At 33.1% G+C, this 13,544-nt stretch overlaps 1 protein-coding gene across 1 annotated transcript; it reads left to right on the top strand.

Annotated features, from left to right (window-relative positions):
- The first annotated feature begins 10,358 nt into the window (after positions 1-10,358).
- LOC111469256 lies at positions 10,359-12,307 on the top strand. The gene is made up of 4 exons (XM_023114479.1): positions 10,359-10,610; positions 10,687-10,898; positions 10,975-11,230; positions 12,026-12,307. The coding sequence occupies exons 1-4, from the start codon at positions 10,359-10,361 to the stop codon at positions 12,305-12,307; spliced, it is 1,002 nt and encodes a 333-aa protein (XP_022970247.1).
- Positions 12,308-13,544: the final 1,237 nt, after the last annotated feature.

Genomic DNA, 13,544 nt, shown 5'->3' with positions numbered 1-13,544 from the left:
GCCTCATTGCATACAAATGTCGCAACCAAACAAGTTGGAGATGCATTTGCAAATCGAGTCATCCTGTCAAAAGCTTATAATGAGGCTTATGAAGCATAGACTAATGTACACTAATGTACAGAGACATCATTGGAAAGCTTGATAAAGGAATAAATGTCTAAACATTAGGTAGTAATTCAAAGTCAGCAAGCATCTTTACGTACTTGGGAGGTGCAAACGGGTCAGTTGGCATATGAACTAAGAACTAGACTTGCTAGCAAAAGCCAAAGAAGCTAGCAATAGACACTGCCAAGAAGAGAATAAAGAAGGTACGGACCAAGATGAGGAAAGGTCTAATAAGGATCCTATAATAACATAGAGAAAAAAAATTAAAAAAGGTGAGTAGATCATGTACCACCTTTCCCACCAAGGGTAAAGAGAAAAATAAAAACCCAATATTGAAAGTTAATGTTCATTTTGAAGGAGATACATTGCAATATTATGCTTGTGGAGGCACTCCAACAGATGCCCAATTATATCAGTTTTCGAAGGATATCACGACGAAAATAAAGAAATTTGAAGAGTTCAAAGTTGTAGTCATGAACGAAGAGTGTACTGCGATCCTCAATAATAAAATCCCTTGGAGGGAGTTGGCTAACACAAAGTGTCGCTCTCCTAGATTCATCGTGACTTATGGTCCTGTGGAAAGGTTGTCAGCTTACCTTATACAAATGATATTTAGGATTTCGTACAAATGATATTCAGGATTTCTGATGAAGTCGAACCTTTCAGACTCAAGATATTGATGATTCACTCTCTAGTCCATGTATGCTAGCTAAGAAGAATAAAAATGCTGATTCACCACAAAATTCATTAAGCCTTTTAAGAGATACTTCGATATTAAAATAGGTGAACAACCTCCAAACCTAATTGGGTTTATGACGCATGAAAACCACCTCAAGAACTTCAAGGTTCCAGAAGCTTAGATAGATGCATAACTTTGGTTTGAACATTCTAGCCAAATTGAACTCATTAGTAGCTTACTAGGGCATGAATGTGATTTAAGCCTATAGGTAGGTTGCTTGCTCAATATTTTTATACTCTCTAGATATTACCTTTCGTTTTCAAGTGATTTTTTATTTACTAGTCGAGTTGAGAAGCGTTAGAGAACTATGTGGTCACAGAGGAGGGTCATCTTAAGGCGTCAATCCACTTTGTACTTAGATTGTCACCCAAATTCCCAATTTTCTTTTACACCAATATTTTTTTTTTTCAAATATAAAACTGTTCTTTAACAAATGTTTTTGATCTCATCGTTTAAATGATGGGTTGGTTTTTAAATTTGTGAAAATTTATTGTACTTATCCATAAGTCCAGTCCACATCACGATCCATGATTTGAAGTCTAAAAATTTGGAGTGTGACAAGTGTTGATAATGGCACTTTTCTAAGAAACTTAGTTTATAATTAAATTATATAAAGAAATTTTTCGTTAAGGAATTAATGACACTTAATAAGAATGATAAAATTATAGGAGTAAAACAAAATTATCATTATAAACAACTCATGAAGAAACAACTATATGTAGTGATTATATCTACAGACATGCTTGTCCTACACTACATAAAATTTGGTTTATAATGGTATGACTTACGGTTATGAATAAAAATTGATTAATTAAAGAGTTAGCAAATTAATTTTATGTCATTGGTGCTTATACTATCGTGATAACACTAAAAGTTAAATTTATTCGAAAGAAAATTTTGAAATGTCCATTTCCATCATTACATGCTTAGATAAATTTTAGTGACTTGGTTTGATAAACACGTATGTAATGGTCAATTTTATAGTATCGAGTAATTCAACTAAGTGAGACCGTAAATCGTGGTTCACGTGGGCTAGTTTAAGTGAGTCGACCATATTAGCTTTGTTTTTTTCCTTAAGAAAATAGTTAATGTCTTTGTTCTCTCCTTCATTCATACGGTTTTCAGCTCAGCTCATAGGGTATTTGACCCTTAAACCGAACAAATTAGAGGATCGAAGAAACTTCACTTCCTATTGAGTAAAATCCCTAATAAAAAAAGCCTGTAGCTATCTACTAATCTCAATTTAAAAATAGCTCGTAAGATTTTGAAAAATATAACATCCCACGTATATTTTTACAATTATAAGTTTAAATACATAAGGGAGTTAGAACACAAAACAATCCAGACAAAAACGGAGACAAAATGGTGGAAGCTTTCGACCCTATGTTTAGCTCTTTCTATGGAACCTGCTCTACATTTGCTCCCATCCTCGACCATCATCTAGTCATTCCATGAAAACATGTAAAAAAGAGAGTGAGTATAAAACTCAATAGTGGATGCTGGGATACCAATTTTCTACCTAACCGAAGGTCGCTACCGGAAACATATCATGACTATTGAATGTAGAATTATCTTATTTAAACTTTCATAAAATATAACTTTATTTAACAATACAACCACGGACTTTCGTGTTTGAAAACATCTTTAAAATTACACAACAAAGGAAGAAATAAAATAAATGAACGATTAAATTAAAAACATCATATTCTAGCCTACGTCTAAGAAAAATAAATGCGACTACCCTATGCATGTGTTATGGTCTTGAATTGTGATGTCATTGTCAGTCGTACAAGAATGTCTTGCATTTACCTGAAATAGAAGTAGCACGTGACTTAAGTATAAGAAATATTTGATCCCACTATTGAATGTGACCTATCATAATATTCTATATTTGATCCCACTATTGAATGTGACCTATCATACTATTCTATTTTCTTGCTGCAGCTATCTTAATGGGAAAATTAGATGTGTAATTAATTTCCTACACACGGCCCACACGTGCAAGTATGGACCCATTAGTTAGTTCGCATACCTCTTGGGCCCCCTTTTCTTGTTGGGCGAGCATTCTCTGGTAGCTCTCCATGTTGGATACCGATTAGAAGTAGCAGTCATCATGACAACATTATGTTAAACATAATAATCCTTTTCGTGTCTAACCATCGCAACATTATGATAAACATAATGATAATTTTCCTTCTTGGTCATCGCAGCATTATGGTAATCATAATGATCATTTTCCTGCCTCGTAACGTACCGTCCGTTTTCATTATCATTAATACAATACCACTGTCGTTTCGTACATATTATATCATCTTTCATATCATTTCTGATATCGTTTATCATATCATTTATCATATCTTTCATGTATACGTCGGGGTTGTATTTCATGCTAGTTTGTCGTTTTGTATGTCAATCATATCATATCATTTATGTCGCACATATATCATAACAAAACATTTTCATACTTCCTGAGATAACAATTCTCAACATGCACGTATCATATCATATCGTATATCATAACATCACATAACATATTCCTAACATATCGGTTCACATTATGTCATATCATAACCATACCAATAATCACATATTAGGTACGATAAACTATATCATATCATCCTCATATCATTTTACTATATTTATATATATCGTCATTCCCATGACATATCATAATCATATCATTTCGTAAACACTTCGTGGTCATATCTATCTCTAACTTATCATAGTCTTAACGTTCTTATACATATCATAGTCATATCTGAACGTACCTTAGTCATATCGTTTCCTAAACTTATCCTAACTATATCGTTTCATCAGTTCATCACAATCAAATCCTTTGCAATACCAGACCTTACCGTATCGTATTATCAATCTATCATAACCATAACATTTTCTATACATAACCGTATCGTATCGTTTTATCAATTTATCATAATCATAATGTTTTCTATACATAATCTTATTGTATCGGTTTATCAGTCTATCATGAACATAATGTTTTTCTATCAATTTATCATACCATAACAGTCTCTATACACGTGTGAAACTACAAAGCACGTGTCATCATCACATATAAGCATGTCGATGGTAAGATCACTTACCTGATTAGCTTACGTTGTTGTCACGAATTTATCCTTAATAAAAGTTCGATTCGGTCCATTGAAATCCAAATCAATCTATGTGAGCCATGACATCAATTTCAAGTTCGAACTTTTACAAAATTGTTTCTTTAATTTACATTGGTCCATGTGTTATACTTCATGCAAACGATAGAGTCTTTGGATGAGTTAAATCTTGAAATGTTTATATATGTTTGTTATATTATTATTTTCATACAAACCGATTAATACCTTTTTTACATTTTCCATGTATTTTCTTTTCTCTTATTGTGTATTTCCTTTTTTTTTTTTTTTTTTCCTTTCTTTTAACTACAGACACAATCTTCCCGTTTATCTCCCTTTGTTTTCTTTTCACCGTTACCTTTAGTCATTCTCATACAAAATTCTTTTCATTTAATCTCTAATCCAAAACTAAATAATTGTTCATCGTTCTATTATTGTATTGTAGGGAGGTGCTCGGGTTGGGAAGGAGGAAAGGAGATGTGAAAGGTAGGATAAGTTACCATTTTTTTTAATTATTATGATAATTTATTTTTAAGATGGTTACGTAAGATACCTTACCTTGGTGAGGAAAAATATATGATCATGTTGTACCGTATATCCAGGGGTCTAGTGTTAGGACCCTAGATTTCTATTTACCTAGTGGGGCTATAGTCATCATAACGGAAGGGAATGAACTCTTCATCCACGTAGCAAAACATTGAGAACCGTTTTGATTTTTATTATGAATTAAAACAAAAGTAATAAATACGAGAGTAAAAACTCTATCTTTGAAGAAACCCTAGCTTTCAAGTCCTTAAAGATTTTCAACCATGCAAACAACATTCCACGAGATCTTCCTTGCTACGACTCGAACACAAGTTCAAGGCTTGTGGGAGCCTCTTGAATGAAAATCCTAAACGATTGGAGGAGAATAGTTTGGAGAATTTCCTGGAGACGTAATTTCATTCTCCAGAGAAAGTGGGAGAGATATATATTTTGATTCAACCCGAGGGTCTTATTTATTGGGACTCTTGGAGAATATTTACCAAATAATACATTTGCATATTTAATATATTAGAATATAATACCTTATACAAATCATATTTAAATATTACAAGATATCCTAATATATATTAAATTAATTTGAATCTACATTCAAATTTCAAATATATTTTTATTTAATGTATCTACGTTTCAAATACAATAAATAAATAACTATATATATATATATATATATATATATATATATATATATATATATATAATATTAAATATTAATTTGATATTTCAAATTAAATTTATTTTATTTTTTATATTTAATATATCAAATATATTAAATATCAATTTGAACCCTTCCAATTTTCTTTCAAATAAATTGAACTTTTTAGTGTTACTATGAATTAGCAAAGCGACCTTATGAACCTACAGATTATAAGCTCCAATGATATAAAATTAATTAATTAAATTCTTTAATTAATCAATTTTCATTCATTAACTATAGGTCACTCCACTATAGACCTAGAGTTGCACTCTTATGCACTGTAAGACAAGTTATGTTCATTGATAAACCATTACAAGCTAGTCGATCCTTCACGAGTTGTTCATAATTACAGCTAGGTCAAAAGTTCGTTTTACCCTTGTAATTACATCTTTCATCTTAAGTACCACTGATTCTCTAATGAACAATTTGTCTATGATCTAATCATAAACCAAGTCCCTCTCGGGCCAATGAGAGTGTGGGGCCCCATTGTCAAATGCCGAAATCCGTATTTAAGAGAACAACTCATCTACTTTCCTTGAAGGAGTGAATTTCATCTCATGATATTATGTTCCCAACTCCCTATTTGGTTTAAGTCCCCAAAATAGTAGCATATTGAATCAGATAAAAGAGTCATTCTCACCCATGTAAATTAAAGGACAAACCTTCACAGTAAAGGAGTTCATAACTGGATTAAGATCGAGTCGCATATGATCATCATGTGAAATATTAATCTTCTTAATTAACAGATTTATAAAGAGAGATTAAATATTTCTTGATTCAGTCTTATACAAGCTCATTGTATAGGATACCCCCACTTGCATGTCTACACATGAATGATTTGAATCAAATCATTTGTAACGATTACAAAGTGGGCCGTATCAATAGTGTTACTAGGATAAGACACCCCACCTTATCCATATACTATAGACTTTAGGTTATTACTTAAACACGATCCTCTTGTATGTCAACCACATACTGTTCAAGATTACATTAATAACCTTCGATTTTCATACCATGGTTAACAATTAAATTACAAATACAATAATATAGATTATTGTTAAGAACTAAATAATTAATTACGAAGCTTGAGGGCATAAATCCCAACAATAATGTAATCATTTTGTGCAGAAATAAGCGTTTAAACTTTATAATAAAACATAAACTTCATCTTAAAACAGTGTCATGGACTTATGCATTCAAAAACATTTTTAAAACATCACAACGAAATACTAAATGAAATGAATAAGCGTTAAAATTAAAGCAGACTATTCTAACCTAAGTCTAAGAAAATAAGTACAAATACCATATGCATGTGTCACGGTCTCCTAGGTTGCAATGCCACCATCAACCGTATAGAGGAGTCTTGGTTTTACCTGAAAATAAGAGTAACACATGACTTGAGCTTTTAAGAAATACTCAGTAAGCGACCCCTATTGGGGTTAATTGCAAGCACATACAAATCATGAATGAGACCTATCATATCAACCTATTTTCCTACGACGGCTATCATAAGCCAGCAATTGGATGTGTATTTAATTTACTATACATGAAACATAATGATCATTTCCCTGCCTCATAACATATGCGTCCGTACTATCGTAATAGAGTAAGGGGTATCCTCCGATGCATGAACACACAACAATGCATGAGATCCCAACATTTTTTCTTTTTCATTATCATGTATCACAACCTCTCTTGCGTTTTCTTTCATATCTTATCATTTATTATATCATTTTTATCGTATCTTCCAAGCGTATATCAGAGTTGTATCTCATGCTAATTCGTCATTTTGCATGTCAATCCTATCATATATCATTCATGTCAATCATATCATATCATATATCATAACAGTCACATAACATAACTTGAGCATGTCTTCGAACATATTACATCATAGCCATATCAATTCATCACATACAACATAATATTCAGATACACATCATATCATAATAGTTTGCATATATGAGTATATGACACATGTGAAGCCACGGGCACATGTCATCATTCAGCATACAATTATAACCAATTCGATGGTAGGGCTACTTACTTGGTTGGCTTAGGCCAAAGCTACTAGACCCTTTGATGCCCGCTTCTATATGAAATTTAATTCAACCTAAGGAGTTCCACAATGATAGATTGATATTTTACCATGTGAATTAGCTCTAAATGAAGTGAGGACATTCCTTTTATAGTAGAGACCAACCTCTTAGCTTTTAAGTAATATGAAACAAAATTTTCATTTTCCTATTTTGTTTTCTAATTTTTATTATTATTATTATTATTTTTTTTATTTTTTTTTATTTTTTTTTTGTTGTTACTACATTTAGGGTGACCTAGGATAAGATAGGTTTGAATAGAGTGGTACGGGTTGTGCATTTTTAGGAACTAGCCTACTTATTTAGTTCTTAACCCTAGAGAAACATTATAAATCCATAATGAATGAGTGTCATGAAAAATATAATGTCGTTTGGAATTCGTCACAACTATGAATTTTCATACAAGGATCATTGGGTTTTTTTTATTTTTTATTTTATTTTCTACTCTAATATTGGTTTATACCTTAAACCTAATCAAATACCTTTTAAATTAGGCATGGTCATTCATAATAGCATAAATAAGCCTATACAATTTCATATCCAAATATTATAAGGACATAGTAGATATTTTGGTTTTTTCTATCCGAGTCTTAATCTATGCCTTAAATATACTCCAATGACTTTAAAATCAAGTGTAGTCATCCATAATCTTATAAATAGGGCTTGTATAAATTTTTAGTAATTTGGAGACCATCTTAATCATGAACATACTGGCATTGGGGCATTTTGGTCATTTTCCCCCTATGTTTGGTTTAGGGCTTATATATACTCCTAAGTTTGTAAAACTTTGCATACACCCTTATTTTATGGTATTAAGCCTACATTAAAATTTCATATTCAGGGAATGCCATTTAGTGGTTAACTTTATAACTTGGGATTCTCGAAAAAAACATTTGGTTTAAGTTCTTAGTTCGTGGGCTAATCCTTACCTTTTTACTTAATTTTGAGTTATATTTAAGTTTGTAGGGTGGTACCAAAAACACCTTACAAGTAATTTTTAAGGAAAGATGTTGCTCAGCTGGGTTTGAGGCCTCGGTTGCTCAGTGTAGGTATTTCTAGGGATCTTTCTGTTCTTCCCCTTGAGCTATCTAGATAGGCCTTAAGGAACGAATTTGTGCCTCACTCTCCAATTTGAGGGACAAAATCTTGAGTCCCTGGGTCTAGGACGAGTTTTGTGCAAATGGTTAGGACGTTCTAGGTCTCCTAATCCCCCAATTTCCTTATTGAAAAAAAATCTATCCTTTAGTCACCACCAAATTAAAGAAATTGGTTTGAACCAAAATCATTGATTTCTCCCCAAATTCAACTTGTCCGATTTCAAATTTCCTCAAACTCTCCCTATCTAGAGGCATTCAACAAAGTTCCTTTTTGGACCTTGGAACTATCAAAACTCAAATTGGGAAATATATTTTAGCCATTTTTAAGCCTTTTCTAGGTCTTGAACTTAGTTGAAAATCTTATTATGAATGTGTAGGAATTGATTCACATTTTCTTTATTTTTAAGATTTTATTTTTATTTCAAAAAATAACAGTGGAGCATTTATTCTCGCCGGAATATATACGTGAATCCGACGAGACAATTATTATTTTAATGGAAAACTTTCACAAATCTTTTATATTCTTCCATGCACAACTTTGCACCAACCCTTGAAACAATTTTCTCCCGAATGTATCTTTGCATTCGAGTGTGTCTGAGAGAGCTAAAAACCGATAGCCTTGGAAAGAAAATTGAGTGGGTTGATTCATTTGGTATTTTGAAGGGTTTCTCGGAACGTTAGAATCGTGGTTTCCGAATAAAGAACCGAGAAGAAATAAGGTTGTCGACATTGGGATCGCTGTGTGCTCGCCCGAAATTAGTGTCGAAGACGTTGCGTGACCGTCAGACATTACAATCAAGGACACCAAGTATTTATGTCAAACTCGGTTTATATTTTGGGTCTAATGACTGACCAACTCTTCTTTGTTTTTGTTTTTGAAGTATTACACTTATCTTAAATGATTTATTATTGAATTCAATGTTCTCGTTACTTTTCCAATTATTATCTTCAATGGGTCGTAATTGAAGGTCATGTTGAAATATATGTACAAATCACATACCAATCCGATTTCAAAAAATGTTATTTTCCTTTCCCATAAATGGCAAACGCCAACGCAAGTAACGAAAACATTACTTAAGAGGAAAGAAATATTGTTTGCTTAAATACATAACTAATTGCTTATATACTTTCAGTATATATAGGATTTGCTATTCAGTTAATGATAATGAATGGAGAATATGATATATGGGTTATGCCATTCAGGCTATAAAGGAACCAAACCATTGGTGTCACTCCACACAGATCGGCGCTGCCCTTCCACGTTCCTCACTTCGTTCAGGTGCGTTTCAATTCCCTCCTTTTATTCCTTTTTAATCTTATTCATTTTCTTCTTTCAGTTGTTTTTTATGAATCGCTGTTATAAACCTATGATATGTTAATGGAGACCGTGTTTCATACTTGTATACTAATGAACTTCTCCTTAATTAATCAATGTTGAAATTGAACGATTTTCAAATAATTCTCTTTTCGAAGAAAATATTGAACGTACATTCTTCTCTAGAGTCTTCGAACAAATTACACATTGAGTCTCCTCTTAACCAGTCATATCTATTTGTTTGATATTATTTAGACTACTCTTCTTACCTAGAGTAGAGTACCATAGATCTTTACTATGACTATACTTTTGCGACTCGAAACTTCTTTGTTTGACACCTTGTCAATGTGACTACACTTTCAAGACTCACAACTCTCTTGTTCGACACTTGAAGATTTTCTTAACATGACTAATTGAAGACAAGAGAATGGATCTAATACCACTGATAAGAACCATGAATCTCGACATTGGTATGATATTATCCACTTTGAGCATAAGCTCTCATCATATTTTTGCTTTTGGTTCTCTCATAAATCCATGTCAATGGAGATAGCATCCTTTAATTGTATATCCATGATCTTTTCCTTAATTAGTTAATATGGGACTTGAACCATCTTGAACTTTTTTTTTTTTTTTTTCAGACAATGATTACACCAATAGTGGTAGCTTTTGCAGCCGGTTTAGTTGGATGGGTTTATCAAGCACTGAAACCGCCACCTCCAAAGATATGTGGATCACCAAATGGTCCTCCACTGACTTCGCGTAGAGTAAAACTCAATGATGGAAGACATTTGGCCTATAGAGAATTCGGAGTTCCTAAGGAAAAGGCTCAACACAAGATCATTCTTTCTCATGGCTATAATGACTCCCGACATATGTACTTAGCTCCTTCTCAAGTACGACATTCTTCTTATTCTTCTTCCACTTTCATTCTTTTTTAAAAAAATTGTTTTCAATCATGTTGTGTTATAGGAACTTATGGAGGAGCTCAATGCATGCATGATATTATACGACCGAGCTGGTTACGGAGAGAGCGATCCATATCCATCACGCTCCGCAAAGACCGAAGCATTTGACATTGAAGAATTAGCTAATAAATTAGAGCTCGGCAGCAAATTTTACGTAATCGGATGTTCATTGGGAGCGTACCCGGTTTGGAGCTGTCTAAAATACATTCCACACAGGTATTTTAATTTGTTGTTTTTAAAATGATCATGAATTATTGTTTTTGGGTGAGCTAATTGGTTATATAATTTACAGACTCCTAGGAGCTTCCCTGATAGTTCCTTTCGTGAATTATTGGTGGCCTTCCATTCCATCGAGTGTAGCAAAACAGTCATTTAGGAAGCTTCCTCTATTATTCCAATTCACATTTGGAATTGCGCATTACACACCTTGGATATACTATTGGTGGACCAAGCAGAAATGGTTCCCATCAATGTTGAGTGAAGGCATGTTCAATGATTACGATTTAGAGTTGTTAAAGAAGATAACCGACACTCCAAATAACGGTCATGTAATTCTCGCGATTTTTCTTTTGGTTTCAAAAGAAGCCGTTGTTCTTACTAATATGAACCTAATTAGGAACTATGACTCTCCATAATAGTATTAAATTGTCCACTTTGAGCATAAGCTCTTATGGCTTTACTTTTGGTTTCCCCTAAACCCTAAACGGTCATACCAATGGAGATGTTTCTTGTGAACTCATGATCAACCCCTTAATTAGTCAGTGTGGGACTCCTCTTCCAAACTATCCTCAACAATCTGCCCCTCGAACAAAGTACACCATAAAGCCTCCCCTAAGCCCTATGGAGTCCTCGAACAAACTCCCCTTAATCGAGTTTCGGATCCTTTTTTGGAGCACTCGAACAAAGTTCACACATCGAGGCTCTTCGACATTTAAGGATTCTATTGATATGGCTAAGTGAAGGGCATGTCTCTGATACCATATTACGAACCACGACTCTCCACAATGGTATGATATTATCCACTTTGAGCATAATCTCTCGTGACTTTGCTTTTGGTTTCCTAAAAGGCCTCATACCAATGGAGATGTATTCTTTACTTATAAACCTATGATTAATAGCTTAATTAACCGATGTGGGACTCCTCTCCCAACGATCCTCAACATCAATGTCACTAGTCTTCTCCGCATCATTTACTAAAAACCACCCATAAAAACTATCGTTAACCATCCATCCTTAGCTGAAAGACGTGTTTTGAAAGGCAGGGGAACATATGTTTAAGCTAGTTGGTTTGCCAAAGCGGTAATATTTGTATGTTCTGACATTTCTTTTGCAACCAATTCCAGGATGAAATAACACGACAAGGTGAATATGAATCTCTTCACCGAGATGTTCTGGCTGCTTTTGGAAAGTGGGAGTTCGGTCCCATGGAATTGACCAATCAATTCAAGGAAGGGTGTGTTCATGTATGGCAAGGTAGTGCAGACCGTGTCCTACCCAATGAATTTAATCATTATATAGTAAAGAAACTTCCATGGATTCGGTACCATGAGGTTCCTAATGCTGGCCATTTATTAGTTCATGACCCTGAAAACTTTGAAGCCATAATGAGATCACTTCTAAGTTGATAAGTTTATTTGTTTTGCTGTTATTTATTGTTGTGGAAAAAAAAGTGTAAAATGTACTCGATAAGTTTCAATACTAAGGACCTACATATCATGAATGTATTTTTCTTTATACTCAACTCAAACAAGAGAAATAAACTTGGAAGGACAACTTGGCATGGACACGGCCAATTTCTAGATTTCCACCTTCATTCGGAACTCAACTCAGAATGCAGAGTATGATCCTTCTATGATCCTTCTAGGCATCTTTATTTTGAATGAATTAGCCCTCGACCATTTTATCTAATATGATTAATTTGTTTTTCTATGGCTAATAGAAATCTTAATTACCTGAATTTCTCCCGTTAGGCATGTTCTTGGAGTCGGTGAGCTAACTCCAAAAACCCGTCCCAATACTCTCTGTGGTTTTCTATTGGAAATGTCTCTTAGGGTGCAAAACAAAAAAAAAAAAAAAAAAAAAAAAAAAAAAAAAAAAAAAAAAAAAAAAAAAAAAAAAAAAAAAAAAAAAAAAAAAATGGAATGTGTCTCACACAATGAATTTTTCCATAGCCTCGAATTTCGTGTTTTTTTCAAGTTTCTTCGAGCTTCTTTAATGGCGGAAAGAAATGAAAAATAGGTTTGGGACGTTTGCAGCGCTTCTTTTCATCATCAAACTTGTGGGTAATCTCATTTAAAAGGTGTGAGATAAAATTTAGAGGGAAATGGTAAGCTATTAATTAAACTGAACTGAGAGAACTCAATATCCAAAAATGAAAAGCTTATAACTCTCAATTGAAGGCTTGATATTGCTTACTTCTTACTCCAAACGATTGCCCATAGTTCATAATTTATAGACGAAGAATCACCGCCTTTGAAATGTCAAGAATCATCATGATTTTACGTTTGAATTTTTGGTCGGAAAATTTATTTCGATTAGAGCCTTGCCTGCCTATGTTCCAAATTTCAATGGTTGGAATCAGATCCAACCACTAAAGATAGATTATGTGCACAAAGGTATGATAGAGGATCAGATTCCTTAAATCTTTAGGGGCATTTTGGTAATTTAACATTTTTTAAATATTATAATATTCTTTACTTCTTTTATTTATTTATTTACTTTTGTCACTTTTCCTTTCTCAAGAACCTAGACATTATTTCTATAAAAAGTTGTGAAGTTTTATAAAAATTAGAAAAATATCCATTTCCCAATATTTATTCAACATTTCTTTGTTATTTTAATTTAAAATCTTGTACGACACAT

This window comes from Cucurbita maxima, unplaced genomic scaffold (genome assembly GCF_002738345.1).
Source record: "Cucurbita maxima cultivar Rimu unplaced genomic scaffold, Cmax_1.0 Cma_Scf00039, whole genome shotgun sequence".
Taxonomy (NCBI): domain Eukaryota; kingdom Viridiplantae; phylum Streptophyta; class Magnoliopsida; order Cucurbitales; family Cucurbitaceae; genus Cucurbita; species Cucurbita maxima.
Note: the sequence above shows the minus strand (reverse complement) of the source record. Positions and strands in the feature narration are given on the sequence as shown.

Coding starts and splice junctions, on each gene's coding strand:
- LOC111469256 (XM_023114479.1), top strand. CDS start 10,359: ATGATTACACCAATAGTGGTAGCTTTTGCAGCCGGTTTAGTTGGATGG. Junction 10,611..10,686: donor TGTACTTAGCTCCTTCTCAA/GTACGACATTCT, acceptor GTTGTGTTATAG/GAACTTATGGAGGAGCTCAA. Junction 11,231..12,025: donor ACACTCCAAATAACGGTCAT/GTAATTCTCGCG, acceptor AACCAATTCCAG/GATGAAATAACACGACAAGG.